The sequence below is a fragment of the Paramormyrops kingsleyae genome, chromosome 12 (genome assembly GCF_048594095.1).
Source record: "Paramormyrops kingsleyae isolate MSU_618 chromosome 12, PKINGS_0.4, whole genome shotgun sequence".
Classification (NCBI taxonomy): Eukaryota; Metazoa; Chordata; class Actinopteri; order Osteoglossiformes; family Mormyridae; genus Paramormyrops; species Paramormyrops kingsleyae.
The window spans coordinates 30,619,311-30,638,592 of NC_132808.1; the positions used below are offsets into that span (position 1 = coordinate 30,619,311).

The window sequence follows — 19,282 nt, forward strand, 5'->3', positions numbered from 1 at the left end:
TGGTAATCCCCGCTTTGCCACGCCGCCGGCAGCCGGGCTTGCATCGGCCTGCTGCCTTTGTGTGGCCAGGCAGACGGGCACGGATGGGGCCCCGGCAAACAAACGCCAAGGGCCAAGATGCCAGAGCCTGAGCTACGTGCACTGCCCCTACGACAAAAAACTATTATTCACTAGTAATTAGACTAACGACTTCCCATATGATTAACAAGATGCAGCCCCGCATCATTCCCCATTCTGTATCCACACTGTTTGATGCTGAAGGTCATTAAAGCACCTTGGAAGGACCCACCATTACCTTAACTACTTTCATGAAGTCCCATTTTACCCTCCATTTGTGATGAAAAGCTTCACCCTGGAGCTCACCTAGATAAAGACATTTTGAGTGTGGAAACGGATTTTTTTTTTAAAAAACCACCTTTACAGCATAAAAGTAAATGAGCAGAGGTAACTAAAAAGCTTCAGTAAAGGTCCAGGAAGACACAGAAGACGTCACTGTGCCGGGATGTTTCTGAGCAGTAAAATGACCACCATTTTCTGCAGTTTAATCCGAGTTACCGTGCATAATCGTCTGACAGTTCATTCCTCAAGCCAGCTCTCTGGTTCCCTTGCCGCTTAAGGCCTTGGCCCAATCTGTCAAGGCGGCCAAGACAAATGAACGAACGGGTCTCCCTACGCATCCACTCGCAGCAGAAGACAGCCCGATTTCTCCGGGGCTGGGGATGGATGAACGGAGGCAGCCAGTCAAAGTTTCCCGGGGAAGGAGACTGAAAACTCGGAGTGATTCTCAAAACAGCAGAAACACGGGGGGCAGGTATGCAAACAAGCCAGATGGGTGTGAAACTGGACTCAGACCAGTGGTGTGATTAATGATCGCTCTGGTTTGGTTTTTGCAATTTGCCAGCCAGTTTCTGTAGGTCTCACACCAGATATCTAACGTGAACTAATTCACATTCTGACAGCAGAATATATCCAAATGGCCAATTCAAATGTACACACTCTTCAACCCTCCCGGACTCCCAGCTTTGAAATTAGCATTGCCTGTAACTTGTAACCAGTCTGTGCTGGGGGGCCGGGCCAGATAGTGAGAACTGAACCATGTTCCATCAGGTGGATTAATGGCGGTTTTCTCTCCCTCGTCACAGGATGACAACGTCTGCTGCTTGCTGGGTGTCTGCGAGGCTGTGGACCGAATGGGCAATGCTTACCCGGAAGCGTCCCAAGAAACGACCAAACAGACAATTTCTAGCCTTCCCCCCTTCTGAATCGGCATGAGGGTCAAGGGGTCATTCCAGACTGGATGATAATTATCATTTTCTTTATATTATTAATATTGCAACCGGATATTTTTATCTGCTGTCATTTATCTGCTGTTAAGTCATTTTCTAGCATTTCAAAACAAAACTTTTTAATACCCAGATCCGATTTTTTTTCCCCGTGACTAGCTAAAGGAAAAGAAAAAAAAAAAAAAACATCAGAAATGGGCGGAGCCAGACACAGACAGAGAGAAGGAGCGTAGGAGAAGGACTATGTAAGAGGGCACCTTGGAGAGAGCGTCTGTGATCTGAGGCAGTGACCGAGCTTCCTGGATGAGGAGAGGAAATGACTTCTTTATCCAGATAACGAGCCACCAGACAGGTTCACTGGCCGCGGGAAAGTGGAGCAGCACCCTGACAGCTAACTCAAACAGCAGGTGAGTTAAAGTGCTCCTCGCCTCAACGCTTCATCTCACGGTTTGGGCTTGTCAGAACCCCATGGTTCCGGCAGTTCCGCCTTATGGCCTATAGGGGCGCCAGCGCGTCCCCGGCCTCACGCACGCCGGCATGGCTTAGTACCATTTAAGACCACCGTGCTTGATATATTATAAGACACTAAGGGTTTCTAGACATTTCATTATTATATACATATAAGAAATATTCAAGACACAGATTAGGGCAGGTGTTACTCTGTAAGCCATAGCTGATACTCAATACTACAGCCTAAGAGCATGACCCCCCCCCGTCAGAGCTATATGCTATCCATTATATATTACGCATCTCTACATATTGTTTGTTTCATCTTCATAAAGACAATATGTAATGCAAAATAACAAACAAACACATTGCTCAAGAAATGTGAGAGAAAATCACAATCTCAATTTCGAGTGAAAATAATCATGATTTACAGTTTACCCAGAATCGCACAGCCCTACTCAGGTGCCCTGAATGCAAGAGCGCTTATTTTTGATTGGGAGAGTAACAATGGTTGTGTAGAATATATCTGGATGGAGGAACGGACAGTAGCACAAACACACTGACTCTCTCTCTCAGCCTACAAGTTGCTGCGTGGTGCTAATGATGCTAGCAGAGTAATAATTACCGTGTTCTGAGACGATGTCCCGTTCCTCCATAAAAATAACAATATAATATGAAATAATGAGTATTCTTTTTTTTTTCGTTAGTCACTACCATTAGGTCATTACTGATAGATTTTTCGTCATTCATGTGTTCAGGAAAACACCGTGCAGTGTGTCCATCACTGCGCTAGTTATTTTGCTGAGCATGAGTGCTAGTTACTGACTTTAGCTTTGTCCCACCAAGTACACACCACCACACTTGGCATGCCAGTTTATGCACTTAGCCGTATTCAAGGGTGTCCCGTTCCTCAAATAAGCTAAGTGCAGAGAGCCTGACGTGCACTTTATCTACACTTTGGTAAATAAGTGGTCTTTAGCTAAGTCTATAGACCACAATACACCACATCAGTGACGACTAACGCTTACATCGTTACATCGAACACTAGGATGTCAGAGCAGCTTACACTTGCGCACTTTATGTCTAACGTCAACATACATCACCACACGTCACTGCAGTGTTCAGTCCCTCAGCATTCCTCGCCTTAAGTGTGCTGAACGGGACAAAGCGTCTCTTTCAAATGCTCAGTGCTGGGTCCTTTAGCAGTGTGATGCATGCTGGGAATGCTAGTTTTAACCTACCTAACAGTTACTAGTCAATTCAAGTAGGGGTGTAATGTCATTGCTCAGTGAAATTCGCATAGGTGCAAGGAAATATTTTTTGTAATTCGCACATACAAAGATGTCACACTGACCAGGCCTGACCCCTGTGCCCCCGTAGGCAGTCCCGGCACAGCACGCCACAAGATTTGGTTCTTTTGCATGACACGTGACACTTACTGAGTGAAGATGGGCACAATGATCTGCGAGAGATAAACCTTGGAAATAAAGTACGAGGAGAGTCTGGACGGACTGACCTTGATGACAGGGAGGGTTTCGCCAAAGCATGAGGCCTGTTTCTCAGTTTCTGTTTCTTCAATACCAGGCTGAAATAAGTTTTGTGGATGTAAAACCAGTTTCAACAAGTCCCAGCCATGGTACCGGGGGGGGGGAGGTACACAGAGGTGGGGCCAGAGAGGCACTGGCCTCAACTGAAAGCTGATTGGCCCTGTCACTCACCAATTTAAAACATGTCATTGGCTAATGATAAGGTTGCCCACTCTGTATAAATTATAGCCTCTCTTATGCCCCCCCCCCCCTTCAAAAAAAAGTCCTATAATTGCCCCTGGCTGGAACAGCATTTGCTGCAAAACCGTCAACGGCCTGCCAGAACAATTTAAATGACTGCTTTAAAATACATCTTTATGAACACTGAATCGAATAATGTTTATTAGACAGAGAAAACAGAAGTTTATCACATTACTTAATTCAGTCATGAGACGTTTCTATCCGAAACAACTGGGAAAACTGCAGCGACGCATTTTGAACATCTGAAGTTATTTTTTTCGTGGCTTAGGGACATAAAGGCAAGTCTAAGTCAAGAGGAGGGGCTGATGGGAAATCTCAGAAGCCTGCCTATTTTCATTTTTAATTTTTGTTGGAGTGTGACGCCGCGTGACGGGAAAACATTCCGGCTTAACAGCATTTGCTGCACCAGTGGGTGGGGGGTCACATGATCAGTTTACTACTCCCTGCTTATAGGCCAGTCAGACCAATTACACATGAGATGCAGAGAGCACTTGTTTCCTTGACTAATGTCATCTTCGGTGCAGGGAGTTAGTCTTCATTAAGGCCTATTTTCTGTCGCTAAGACGCCTTGCCGGCCGCAGACGTTAATTAGCTCTTAGGTACGGTATCTGCTGGGGTCAGCCGTTTACCGCAAGGCTTTTAACGCACATTTTTGGGAAACGCCACTGCCGTTTCATTTAAGGAACCCCGCCAGATCTCACAGAAATCCAGGGATGACGTCCTGAAAGGCAAAACCCCAAACCGTAACCCCCTGAAGAAACAGGGCGCTGAACTCGCCTGTCCACGGTCAGCAGATTTGGGATGCAGCGCGTCAGTGACAGACAGACGACTGCAGGACTTGAGTAAACGTGATGACAAAGCATTGTGGTATTCCGGATACCCGAAACAGCGATAGTTGTTGCTTCACAGAGTGAGCTTGTTGACATTCTGGTGTAAGTTGCATGCATGTCCGTACACCAGTGTTTCACAACCCAGTCCTCGGGGAACCCCGGACAGTGTATGTTTTTGCTTCCTCTCATCTACCAGCACACCTGTTCCAGGACTTCGGTGTTCCTGATTGGCTGGGAGCAAAAAAGGGGAGTGTCCGGGTTTTCCCGTGGACTGGGTTGGGAAACACAGCCCTATACCACTGACTGGACTGGACTGGACTGTACTGGACAGACAGACAGACTCATTCTTCATAGATCCTGGGGGAGCTGTTCCATATTTTTTGTAATATGGGACAAAAACAAACCAAAAAACAGTCCCCAGATGCCACCGACGTCTTAATCTCTTACTGCTGCCCTTCGCCCAGCACTCTTGGCGGGAGGGGGGGGGGGGGGGGGGTCCATGTTTCATATTGGCTTTATCAAGTTCACATCGGCCCTCAGAGCACCAAGGAGACTCAGCGAGATTATTATTGCATGTCGAGCTGCAGGAGGACAGGGCCAGGGTTCACCAGGAGGTTACCATGGCATGGGGGTGCGGAGGCGCTGGCGGAGGGGGCGGGGCCCTTCCAGCCCATCCAGGGGGAGGGGCTGCGCTGCACTACCATCGCGAAGCAGAAATCTGACACCATCGCAGCGAAATTCTGCAAACGCGGCACAGATTACGCCGGCTCCGGGCCCCCCCCCCCTTCCTGCTCTCCACACCCCCAGAGCATCTCGGAAAAAAAACACTGCGGGGGGTTTTTGAACAAGGATGAATGAAGCATACCTGGGTTTGTAGCTCCCTGTTGGGTGGGAGGCCATTGCAGTTCATTAAACAGTTTTAGATCATCCCGAAAACTGAGAAGAACTTCATTACCTACGGATAACATTACAATTTCACCCCTATTCTTCCTAAAAAACAAATAATAAAATAAATAAATAAATCACAAGCATATAAAGTTAGTTTGTGGCATTAGCCTGTGGATGACTGGATGATTTATGAGCTCTGAAATATCAGCCACGGGGGCAGACGACTTATTCTGAGACCCTCGAATGGAGGAACAATGAAAAGGGGTGGGGGCTGGATTCTCGCCACGGAAAACAACAAAACACAAAAAATGCAGACTTTGCGAAATGCAGACGTGGTGCAGGCTGGGCCCACGGCAGCTGCGTGACTCATGTTGCTCGAGCCAAAAGGGCAAAACAGGGGCACCCACCACGCCCGGCCCCCCTTCCCGGCCCCCACGCAGACCCCACAAAGGGACGCACTTCAGGGATATCTCACTGGCCCGGCTCATTGTCCACCTTCATCCAGTATCCAGCCGGCGAGGTATTTACCTCCCTGGAAAGTCTTCTGTTGGTTAGAAAGGATTAAAGTTACAGCTGTTGAACAAATATTCTGATTTGTTTTAGCTGCATAGATGTAACGGGGATGAGGTAATTGAGAAGAGAAGAGAAGAGTAACTGAAATGCCTTAGACAACGATGCCATTTCTGTTCTGTATCCGCTCCAGGACCGCAGCCAAGCCGTCAGAATGAGTGATATCATTTCACAGCGGACTCCAGCAATCGTGCACAAGGAAGCACACATTTGCACACAAACGTGTGCATTCTTACGCACACCTGCATGTAAACACTTACTCCACCTACTATAAAAAAGAGGGGCATCACAAAGCATTGGCACGTACCCGGTCAGGCAGCCAGATTCGCAAAATGCGAATTAACTCTGGGTCTCACTTGAGTTGTTTCGGGGGGGGGGGGGGGGGGGGCATAGCAGAGGCAGGAAGCAGGGGATGTCGTGACAGAAAGCTAAACCACAGCAGAGGCAGAAATGTCACGCCGGGAGTAAAAGACAAAACCAACAGAACAAGCCAGCTCCACATCCGTACCAGAGCTTATCAATCATTAACCCAACACCTCACTACCTCTCACCTGTAAAGCTTCCAAGCTCGAATGCTCTGTCAGAGGAGAAGGGTGATAGGGAATAGTCATTAGCAGGAGCTACAATCCTAAACCTAAACTAGTAATGGGACATTCACACCAACCCTGAGCATAACTAGCCAATCCAAGGCTGGAACTCTGACCAAGCTCCGTGCTGGAACCTGTGTCTCCCCCGGAGCAGCATGTGAGGTGGCAGGGAAACTGGCATGACCCTCGAGACGCAATGAAAGGGTAGGGCGCTAACTCTCAGAACAATGACGCGACGCCAGGACAAAGAGCTTGGCTGGCAGGCAGCCGGCCGAAAGGCAGCTAGATGCAATAATGGCCCGTTTGCGGCACGAGCGAGAAAACAGGAGGCGACGACCTCATTGACACAGAAAACGCAGGAAGGGGGAGAGCTTGGGAAATCAGAATCACCTGCTGCACCCCGTTTACCTTAAAGGACAAGCTTCCGGATGCTTGCCCGTCATGACATTCACTTTAGGCATCAATGTATTATTAAATTCCGATTCATTATGCAGTTTAGGGTCGCAGTGAGACTGGAGCCCGTCCCAGGAAGCAGACAAGGCAGAGGACACTGTGGACAGGAAGCCCGTCCATCGCAGGACGAAATTAAATACATTACTTTTTACTGAAAAATCTCAGGTCAATAAATCCTGCAAAAAGGTAAAACCGAAAGCCATCGCACCCTGTTTGAAATATGAAATTGAGGTTAAAATGACTGTTGGTTATCATATAAAATTTTTTTTTTTTTTGGGGGGGGCGTTTTGTAATTGGACATCCATGCGAGTCCTCTACAGTAGCGCATGCTTCCAAAATGGCGATGTTTAGGCCCGAAAAAGAGCAGCCGCGCAGCTCCCAGCGGAAGCACCGACGCCAACATCCTGAAATTAGCTCGACGTCGGTGCCGCTCCCTTCCCATCTTCCGCGGACACGAAGGGGGCGGGCGCCTGGCTGCCGGTACTCGGGGAGGGGGGGGCGGGGGGGTAGGATAGGCGTAATGAGTCGAGGTCTCACCGGATCCGCCGGGCGGGGCACCGGTGAAAGTGCCAATTGAGGGGAGAAGGAGGGCTCGCCATCGGAGCCATCAATCGGCTCTCTGACTCCAGCTCACTTGGCTGCTTATCCCTTTAATGTCTACAGAAGCAGCCTGAGGGGGCGGCCGGGTGCCTTGAAGAGCGAGGCCGGCTCATGTGCAGCCTTCGCCGCCACGGTGCCCTAATGAGGGAGGAGGAGGAGGACGCCTCCACAACCCCCCCCCCACCCCCCCATCTGCGCCGAGCCGGCAGCCGGCGCGGCCGTTAGTAATTCATCTGACGCATGGTGGCCACCTCAAGCCGGCTGCCAGCCCTCAGGCGGAGAACCCAGGGGTGGAGCCATGCCACAAAGGAGCCAATCACGAAACGCTTCTCAATATGTTCACGTCTCCAAGTGCCCTGTGCTCGCAAGAAGGACTGTACCAGACCGCCACGGACGGGAAGAGCGAGAAGGAGGGACCGGCGAGGTGTGAGTCAAAAGATTAATGGCTCAGTCCCGTGTGGATGAGGCGGAGCTTCAAATCCAATTGGATCCGGTACTCATCAGTCATCGAAAGCTGAGATATTAAAATGGGCCTCCCTACTGCAGCACATCAATATCCTGTCATCCTCCTCAGATTACAAACAGAACCTACAGCCTTAACTCTACACGGCCCTAATCACATATAGTAGCTTCCCTATTTCTTATTATCGTGTGACAGGCTGCATCCAGCAGCCCACCACTTTTATTTCCGACTTGCCCGCAGCCTGACACATGCCTGCCTCACCCTCCCGTCACTCCTCCCGCCGCCTTAATCCTGGGTAAACATGCCACGGGTCGGCTCAGCCCGTCTGCTCCCCGGTGCGCGCCGGGAGGCCCTCCTGTCAGGGTCATGTGGGCCTCGGTCAGACACGAAGAGGCTAACACTGCTAGCTTTCACTGTAGCAGCCCCTCTGTCACCCAGAGCGCTGTCTTGGGCTCGCTCTCCGTCCGCCTCTGTCACTCCCACAGCGTCACCATTCATCGGCGCTGAGGAGAGGCCCGGCGGAGGACATTTCGGCTGATTGGGAGAGACCTTGTTAATTATCGATTTGTCGGCCCGCATTAGCGGCACCGGCACCGCGAGGAAGGAGAACCTGTCGGCCCGATTGGCAGCATTAGCAAAGCATGTGTTCCCACAGCCCACCCCCTCCCGTCGCCTGTCAGGCCCCGCTCGCCTTCCACACCCCATTAACGGACATAGACTGTATGTCCATCACCCCTTCCTAGAGCTGACAAAGACCCAAACCACGACTGCTGTACCATTTCCAATTTCATAGAAGACGATGCAAACGATTCCACCATTTAAGGGATGAAACCCTTCCTGCTGTGTACTGTATGTACAAGGCAACCGTCAACACCTTTTCAAAACTCAAGATTGCTTGTAGGGTCTACATTAGACCCTACAAGCATTTCTTTCAGATGCAAACAGAACACACAAACGAGGGGTCATATAAAATTAAAAAATAGACACTTTAATTAAAAAAAATGAACCAACCCCTCCGCAAACCCCCAGTGTTCGACGGCCTGGTGTTCCGCGGAACATTGCCATACTGGCCAAGGACTGCTGCGACCAAGGGTGGGAACCTCTACTCTACACCTTGCAATGAGAATCAACATCTTGCCATTGTAAGAGACATTTTGATGAAAATGCAATTTTTACCGCAGGTGTGATATTTAAAAATGCAGTCTGCATTGTTAGAAAGTTTCGATTAAGAAAATCAAACACAGGTGAGTCTTGCCACGGGCATATCTGTGTATGGGCAGGATGACCGCCCCGTAGTTTTAAAGATGAGAACACGCTGCCGACTTGGATTTAGAGCTTATGGACAGTGCCCCAGATGGGCACCGCTTCGGAGGACCCACTGTGCCCTACTTACGACAACCATTAATCATGTGAACATGAGGCAGGCAGCCCCTAACGCTGCGCATGCCCGGCCCACGTGGACCGCCAGCGCCGTAATCCAATTCCATCAATCCGCCGAGGGAAGCCGTCCGGCTGTCATGGCAACACGCGGCCCCAAGCAGCCGTTATTGAATCCATGCTATTTTCCCTCCTCCTTCTTTTCCCGGGATGGGCTAAAAGCACTAAGCACTCATCTTCGTGAAGCTGCTAAGCCAATCTCTCGTTACCTTTCCTCCGCATGCGAGGCAAGCTAATGGCTGCCGTCGGAATGCACTGGAATGTTATTGCTGGTATTCAGAGGAAATGGATGCCAAAGGTATGGAATAATTTGCATGTGTGCATTGATACACAAGCATACACATAGTGCGAACACACACACACACACACACACACACACAGCCCTCTTCCCAAAATCAATAAGAGCCAGACCAGGAGTACTGAACACCATCTACAGAGAGTGTATAAATGACACTCCACAGTGTTATGGCCCAGTATCAGGTACAGGATGGGGATTAGGCAACTTTAAGAAGGGATAATCCGTGTTTCGCCGTTCAAGGCAAATTGCCCCCAAGTAAAAGATTCTTGGTACAAAAAAGTCAAATTCTACTCTTAATCCTCAAAGCTGCTTAGTTCTTCCTTTGCACACTCCCCAGACAGCACCGAGTGTTTGGGAGAGCGTCGGCATTTTATAAAGACAATCGGATCCTCCTGTTACACTTTGGGGCTGAGGAGTCAACCTGCCAGCAACCTGAGTAATGTCGACACGATACCACGGTAATCCGAATGGGAGCAGAACGGAATGTGTCACTGAGCGTGTCCTCAAACCCGAGGGGCTTTTAAAAACCTGCACGCGGGCGGCGAGGCTTGCGTTCCGTCACACCGCCACAACTGTCTGGCGTGGAACTACATTCTGCCGCAGCCCTGCCGATCAGGGGCCCAGGGAGACGTGGAGAAAAGGGCCGAGGACACCAAATGTGAGACAGAGAAATAGAGATGAATAGGGAAAAGAGGAAAGGAGAGGAAAGGGGCCAGAATGGAGGGAGATGTCATGCTTTCATGGTCCAAATGTCAATGCAAGTATTTAAATTTTATTCATTTAGCACACACTTTTATCCAAAGTGACAAATCTTGAGAAAGCAAGGCCAGATAGTCCCAGGAGAAATTTGTGGTTAAGGGCCTTGCTCAAGGGCCCAACGGTGAAGTCACACTGACCGTGAGATTTGAACCGGCAACCTTTCGATCACAGCCACAGCGTCCTAACCCCCTGAGCCATACACCATTCACCAGTTTTAATACACAATCATATCTGAAGCCCTGCTAGACATCATGATTCACCCCATACTTAAGGAGAAGTCTGGCTGTGGCTTGTTATGCATGAGAGGCCAGGGTAAGTGCAGAAGGTGTGAAGATGCATTGAAGGTGACAGACCTCGGCACACTCAGTGCACGCCTCACCGGTCACCTGACTTGACCATGTGACGAGCGGCCATTCGTGGGGGACTCATATGCTGCATCACCTGATCAGCCACATGGAGCGCCATGTGAACGACCCCCACTAGTGCACAGAACACAAAAAACAACACTGGCAAACAACACTAGCAAACAACACTGGCAAACAACACTGGGAAACTAAAACAAAGGGGAAAAAAACAAAAAAGGTGATACAAACATGCAGGTACATCTAGGCGTCGTTTTGAAAACGACACAGCTGGCCTGTCTGTGAACTGTACCTTTAAGCTTCGAGGAAGCTGGCAGTTAAGTGGTGAATGAAATAAAGCCGACATTCACGCCAGGGCCTTCTAACTGCAGCAAAGTACTTCCTGTCTTCCCAATATGCGAAAAGAAGTTAGAGATTGATTGGCATCATTAACTCAGCGCTAGTATTACTGTGTGTTATACCACACATGACAGCAAGTACGGGCATTCCCTGGTGAGACACCTCATTCTCCAGTCTTGAAACACTGCTGGAGACCTTTAGAGCAGATTGACAGTCCATCCTCGGGCACCTAGCTTGACCTGTTGAGAACACGACTCTTCTCTAGGTAAAGATCATCTGCAGTTTGATGGGAACATGTGGTCACGGCAACCAGGTGACTAAACACCGAACATGCGACACGAGGACACAGGCTGGGGTGGGGGGGCATTGAGGCCGGTTTTAGAAACAGCTGTCTGCCCACATTTAGCTGAGCTCTGCCATCATGACACGACTTAGCCCAAGAGCTTCCGCCTGGGACTGCCCCACGAGATGACACCAGAACGAGAGCGTGTCCCCACTCCAGCGGCAGGTTGCCTCTAGTGAGAGATTAGGTCCCAGCTTACCTTTGCCAACACTAAATTAACCCTCATCCTAATAACCTAAGAACTGGAACATACTATCTCTGGATGTCAGAACTTCCAAAAGCTCCAAAACATACCAGGCATTCAACTCATTTAACATAAACCGGTCAGTTATTTGATGTAGCTGCTTCTTTACAATATTCCCATTATGTTTACTATGTACTACATGTTTACTTTGCCTTGTGTTCACATATGTATTGTTGTCATCATATATATTTACTCTTTCTATTTTATTCACTTATTTGTATTTATTGTCTTATTGAAGCACCTTAATTTGTATTTGTGTTTTTGTGTTTAATTTGCATTTACAGATGGTCAGAAGGACATGCAGGGTAAGATTTCAACTGACAGTTTGCTGGGCCCTGTGCCAACAACCTGCTGGATGTTGAATCCAATGCCAAAACCGACGCCTCAAACCTGGACCACACAACACCAAAACGAGGGCTATTAAGATCAAATGCATTCAGACTTAAGGGATAAAAGCACAGGCCACAGATGATGTGTGGTTCAGGTTGCAGGTGGGCAGAATCACAGCTCCTGAGAGAGCAGACGCGCTCCGAATTTCAGGGACACCACACAGACTGGAGCTCCCAAATACTCCAATTTAAACTGACGGGCAAATAAAACGGGGACATGGAGCCGGGATTTGGTTTAAGTTCTCCACGGGTAATTACAGTGATGCCCTCTTCACGAAACAAATTGGCACTTCAGTGAAACCTGCCACCTCATTGTAAAATAATTATCTGAGACCACATTAATAAAGGACTGCAGGAACATCTGTTCTGAGGAAGGGAGCTGATCTCTTTGATTTGTTTTTTCCACCCTTCCCACCTCCAGCATTTTCTGAAGCATCGAGGACCCACATCAGGTCAGACATCTACTAAAATGGCCACCTCACACCCTCAAACACACACACACCTCCCTTATTTAATGCCCCCCCCCCCCATCCCCATTCTCCACCACCACCTTCCCGTCTTAGCGCTGTCATCGCGTCAGGCAACAAGGCGCCGTGGATGAGGGTATCCATGGCAACGCAGAGCAGCCGAGAGAGGCCAAAGTTTTGCTGGCACAGTGTGGACGAGTGTGTGTGCGTGTGTGTGTGTGCGTGTGTGTGTGTGTGCGTGTGTGTGTGTGTGCGTGTGTGTGCATCCACCTGCCTGACATGGGAGTGATGGAGTGCAACTCCAGGATTGATCGTACTTATACTTCGCTTCAGCAGGGCTAGCGTTAGCCAATTAGCTAATCACATGACATCACCTCCAATGTCACCAGTGGTGACATCACCCAACCAGATCTGGTTTGAACAGCGTCGGCGCCTCAGCCAGACGGCGTGACCTCCGGGCCTGTGACATTCCCCGGGGATGCCTCCGTCCCACCCAGCTTCTGCTTCCCAACATTGATGTCCTTCCACGAGATGTACAATCTCCATGCTTGGACTGGCTTGTTGACGTTTGTGTCCCCAAATCAATCTCCAGACATCACTACCATTAATGCGGGATTTAAAGAAACATCTTTGCCTCAGAAGTCTCTCCTTCAGAGGACATTCGATTCGATGGCTTGCATGTGATTTAGTGGCCATGTTGGTTACTGTAACTGACGGAAGCATCCAGATGGATGGAATGTAAAAGGGAGAGGAGCCACTGACCAGAACAACTGCTTCCTCACACGTCATCGCACTGGACTGGAACTATGGATGTGGTGTGTGTGTGTGCGTGTGCGTGTGTGTGTGTGTGTGTGCGGTCCAGACATACCTTACCTTGTGGTCCCCACAAGAGAAAACACGATTTTCAAAAAAATCTATGACTACAATGTAAAAAAAAGCATGCAGTCTTGTGTTTTGTTTAGTTTCTTATGGTTAAGGTTGGGCTGGGTAGGAGGAATGTCATAGTTAACAGCATTTTTCCCCACAAAAATATGATTACAGGTGTGTGTCTGTGTGTATATATATATATATATATATAGATAAAATGAATAAATGTCTATTTCTCTTTTCAGTGCAATGTTGTTGCACTATGTTGTGATTGTGTAGTGTGCTGTCTGTAACCTCAAACTATTTCCTCCAGTTTACTGAAGGTTTTCCGATTATGATAAACACATATACAGGAATAATCCATATTCTGGTTCCTCAATTTGAAATATTTAAGTACATTTGCTTAAAAAATGACCCCTTGTGACACATAAGCTGAAATGATGGTTCCTAACTGGTGGATCGATCCCACGACCACGGCATGTGCAGATCTGGTACCAATGACGAGCTCCATGACCGGAACAGGAAACCTATTTTAAAGCTTGAGTGGTACATGGTGAGATGCTTTTTTTGGGTGAACTGAGGGACGGGACACAAAATCAGGGCACGTTATCCAACATTAGCATCGCTGAAAAGGGTGCAAGTCAATGACCACCAGTTAGCAGCTACGACAGCGGAGGGAAAAAGCAGAACAGTCTCTCAACCTGGCCCCTGGGGACGCCCCCCCCCCCCAGACAATTCACATTTCTGCTCCCTCCCAGCTCCCAGCACACCTGACCCAAAGAATCAAGAACGAGAAAAACGACTAAAAGCACAGAATACCTGCTACAGGTGTATTGGGAGCTGTGAGGGAGCAGAAATGTGGACTTCCTGGAGGTCCGCGTAGACTGGGCTGAGAAACACTGATGTAGAACAATAAGAACACTCCCTCCATCAGGTGGGGATCAGGAAGCCTCCTTGCACAAACATACTGTTACTCTGGTTACTCCTCTGAAGTATCACCCTCCCTCAACTCTGACACTCACCAGACAGACACACATACAGGTAACGTATCCCGTCTGGAGGTCTCTAAGCAGCATAAGAGCTCGGGCCTTGACATGCGTGTTCAAGGACTTCGAGGAGGCGGGGGTTGAGGAGACAAGGAGGGGATGAAATTTCTTTCCTTTGGTCCAGTTCCAGCTACACACTTTGAGAGTCTGAAAGTCTTTTTCTTCTCCAGCCTGTAACAGGCAAAATGAAAGATCCTCTAACTGAAGATTCTGGCATCAATAATGCAAAGGAAAATGCAAGGTAGACGTAAGATTCCTTCATTAAAAAAAGAAATCATATGCACGCTTAACATCACAGTAGGGAAAGTATGCCCCACCCCTATATCTCGGCGGTCTGAAACCTGCGGAATTAATTGTGGAACTAATTAGCTCGCAGATTTTCGTTGGCTAAGATGAAGCCAATAAACATCACTGCCAGTCAGCATAGAGAATTCGACTTCCCACCTGACCCGAAATTACTGTGTTGGATCTGCTTGCTCCCAAAACACAACATTGGACACAAAATACACAATCTAAATGCTTGAGATGAAAACATTATGGTTGCTAGTGGGGGAGGGGAAAAAATCATTTACCATGATACAGTGTCACCTGGGAACAGTGAGGAATAAAGGAAATGGCACTCATTTCCGACAGGCAGCACGGAATCTTAAACGTGCATGTTTAATGCGGGTGAAGAGCAGCACGGCGCAAGTAAAAATGCCGCAGCAGCCGTGCAGCAACATCCCCATGCGACAGGGAGGCAGGAAGCTCCGTGGTTCCAAAAACGTCTCTAAGAGAGCGGAGCTGAAATGCGATCACTGAAGCCCGGCAGAGATACCAGCCATTTAACTACAGCCCCGGTGCTTGGTTATGTTCCAACCTGTGAGCGGGCGCGAGAAGGCCACATTCACCGAAGAAGTGCGAGGCCCCCTTTCGGTGGTGATGCACGCAGATAGGGCGGCCGGCAATCTGCCAGAGTTCGACGACCCACTGCCAGCTCATCCATAGCCACAACATCCGCCGTAATGCTTAAGAGCAGCATCGCCACCCCACCCCTGGATCTTCCCAAAAGGGCTGCTCTACTTCGACTGTGTACACTCCACTTTCCAATAAACATCCTCCCAGAAGCCGACAAATGAACCAACCGCTGCATTCTGAAACGGTAAATCATCTACCATCTCCATAGAAATGAGCTTCATTACTACGGACAATTGGAAGATATACGAAGAACGGAGCCGGGAGAAACCAAGGCGAAAACAGGTAAGGCTTTATTCATAACCCCGAGGAATATAACACAGCTTCCTCAGTGGGTCATTACAGAGCCCATCAAACCTTCATTCCCCAATCAGCTCTCCGAAGACCCTGCCTCCACAAAAATCCATTAGCCGGTGGGGTAGGGTGGGAAATCCAATCCACTGCAATGCCGCCTTATTGGCCGCCAGAGAATAAATTACTGCTGCCACGAAATGCAAACTGAGAAGTAACAATTAAACCTCTACTAACAAGCTTTTAAAAAGCAGGCCGGAGTTTCATAATTGCACGCGAATAAGATTACGTAATGTGACTCTACGTGGCGACCTGTACAAAGCATGTGATGAGCCACCACCCGCCAGGACAGACGAGGGTACAAAGCACGTAAATAAGCACGTAAATAATGCTAACTACGCCACCCCCAGTTCAGCCTGTTCAATAATCAATACACCTGAAGTCTAGACCACACACTTCCCAATCACACGCAGAGCACAAGAGGCCATTTGTACAGCTCTCAACAAAAAAATACCATTTGAGGTACTTTTTGTTGCTGCTGTTGTTTCTCACCCCTCCTGCTCCCTACTGCCTCAACCACCAACCCCCACCTCCATGGCTCTCTAACCGCAGCAAAGTGAGAACTGTGACAATCTCGGGTCCTTCTACAAGACTGTTACGCAGTCGTAGGACTCCATCCCGCAGCCACAGCAATCCGGGAGTGACAGCGGCACTGCAGATCCGCCGATCACGACTCTGTCCCTCCTCCTCTTCCTCCTCCTCCCGCAGAAAAACAGACGAGAGAAGGGAACTCTCCATCAGAGAATCTGCCTCTTCCACCGCGGCTTCCTCCGCACCTGCCACATCTTAATAAATCTCTCCCTTTATTAATCTTTTCCAAGATTGGTCACCGCTGAACCGCTGGAGGGGAGTCAAATCTGCTGCACCTATAGCTTGAGAAATATAAACCTTCAAACTGCCACTCGGGCTTATGACTAATTTATACGTCGTTATGAGCTTATGTCAATCTCAAAATTTTCAACATTATTATAGTATCAGCGCTGTGCCATGACAATCGAGCCCAACAATATAATAAGTGAAATGCTGATTAGGACCTCGTAGAAGCAGCATGCACATGGAACTAGTAAACACTTCAAACTCGCACTGACTTCCCTGACAGACCACTTGGCATCCAGCTTATGACCAAGTTCTTTGAGTTCTTAGGAAAAGCGATCAGTAGCACCCTGCCCTTTCCGTATGCTGACAACACAGAAAATTATAGGGTCAGCGTTTCCTTTCATTAGCGTTACTGATGTGAGGGTGTATTGAGGTCCCTTAATGCACCACCGCCAGCAGCTGCTCTCTGCACTTTGCCGTTTGAGGGGTGCTCGCTCTGTCAGGATGTGGACATTTCCCTAGAGTTACTAAACACAGATGCTGCTGATGGAGTTAATTCTATCGACTTCTAAGTGATGTACTCATCACCCTCCCCTAGAATGACACAACACCTAGGCCCCAGAAGACGTGAGATATTGAGTTTTTTTACCCAATTTGATTGAGAGGCATGCTTGAGAATTTCAAGAGTCAAGTTTGCTTCATTAATTACCATTCAAAACAACTCTGGCTATGCAACGGCACACAGCAAGACATCTCGTATTATTACCCCCCTTTAAGATTTCACACCAGGCCACATGTGAAAATCTGTCAGGTACACGCCTACTGACCTTCCAAGGTACCCAGTGCAATCACCTCAGACATCCCAGTATCACTCAACATTTCAGAAAAAGGAGTCACAACCATACTCACCTGTCCATGAGGTGGCATGTTGCTGTAGGACAACCCCTGCTGCTTTTGATTCATGAGCAGAATTCGCTTCCTCTCCTCGCTCAAGTGGGCCGCTTGGCCAGGCATCTGGCCCTGGGCTTGAGCGGGCACCTGCGACTGGCCTGCGCCTTGCCCCGCCGGAAGCTGCATGTAAGGCATGGCGGAGTTCTTGGCAGGGTTAGCCACAGGCGGGGTCATCCTCTGGCCCATGTGGTCCACAGCGCTGAAGTGGCTCAGGGGCTTAGTGTTGCTGTACGAGAGAACATTGCCCTGCTGTTTACTCAACACGTTTTGACCCATGTTGTTTGGCTGTTGGCTAATCATGTTCATGTGGTTCTGAGGGAGGTAGCTGGTCATGGCAGCCTTCTGAGGGTTGTTCCCCATCACAGGCACCATTGGGTTCTGGGTATTGAAGGCTTGCGGGTACATCATGGGGCTATTTGGCTTGTCCGAGTTGAAAGGCCCACCATACGGACTGGTAGGAGGCCCGGCAGGGGACCAGTTAGCTGCTTGTGACGATTGCTGCTGCTGCTGCTGTTGCTGCTGCTGCTGCTGCTTCTGCTGATTGAGTTTCGCCCGCTGCTGAGCAGCCATCTGCTTCAGCTGCTCAGCCGAAGACAGTTCCGCTGTAGACTGAGGCATGGGGAATGTACTGCCCACCCCGGTAGCCCCTGAAGCCCCAACAGACCCTGAAGTAGACCCTGGAAGCACCCCTGAGCCCGGATTAATCAGAAAACCATTCCCAGGCCGGGAAGGCTGAGTCTGACCTTGATTGGGAGTTTGCGGCGACCGTGCCACACAATTGGCAGGCGAGCTTGATGCTATAGAAACAGGAGGCGGTTGCTGTAGTTGTGGTTGCTGAGGTGGAGTGCTATTAGCTGCTGTGCCAAACTGCGGGCCCGAAGAGGACGGCCGGACCTGCGGGGATCCCATGGGTATCTGGTTATTCTGAGAAGAGGCTACAGGAGGGGGCTCCTGGGGAAGGGGTGTCTGTGCAGCTGGCCTGGGGAACTCTGGCTCCTTCTTCTCCTCGAAATCCTCATTGAACAAGTCGTGCATGTCATCCTCGGGCACCGTGTTGACCAACTCATCGATAAGCTCTTGCCACTCTTGGTCATTGAGATTGATGTCTGAGAAGAGTTTATTTTGGTTTGAGAGAGAGGTGTCCGAGGATTCGATGCCAGCGGGGTCGTCCAGGGGCTCCTGCTTCATCTCCTTGTTTTGGAGATGGCTAAAGCCTTCGTCCAAATCAAGAGAGCCGTTGACCTGAAGCTTAAGGTCTGCCAGTCCACCATTCTTTGGTAGATCCTCGGCTCGGTTAGGGACATGTATGTTGCTGCTGTTGGTGTTTTTTGTCAATGGAAGCTGGGGTTTGATGTCCAATTGGTGGAGGGGCGAGACTGCTGGCACTGGGGGCACGTTGTTTGGCAAGCTAGCCAGTGAGTCCATGCCTCCTCCGACACCATCCTTCCGCACCCTTTTCGCATTCGGAGAGAAGCTCCCATCACAAATCCCATTCTGGTCCCCGTTCAGTGGCGAGCGAGCACTATCCAGTTTCCTCTTCACGGTCTCCTGAAGCTGAAGAAAGAGAAGGAAAAGTGAGCCGAAGCACAGATGTACAATTTGATTACACACTTTCATTTCAATTTGTTCTTCGTTTATAAGTTCAGACAGCTGGCTGAACACAGCAAGAAGTAATGCACTCCTATTACTGTGCCATGTGCTCTGTAAAGTACGACAAACTCCACAGCTTTTAGAGGGAAGCAAAGACAACA

The 19,282-nt window shown here is 49.1% G+C and overlaps 1 protein-coding gene across 2 annotated transcripts in view; it reads right to left on the reverse strand.

Moving 5' to 3' along the window:
- LOC111847324 (mastermind-like protein 3) overlaps positions 1–19,282 on the reverse strand; it is a 114,326-nt gene that overhangs the window by 31,349 nt on the left and 63,695 nt on the right. For both annotated transcript variants that reach the window (XM_023818393.2, XM_023818395.2), the window contains exon 2: positions 17,490–19,085. In XM_023818393.2, coding sequence (XP_023674161.1) covers positions 17,490–19,085 — 1,596 coding nt within the window. The remainder of the gene's footprint in view (positions 1–17,489; positions 19,086–19,282) is intronic.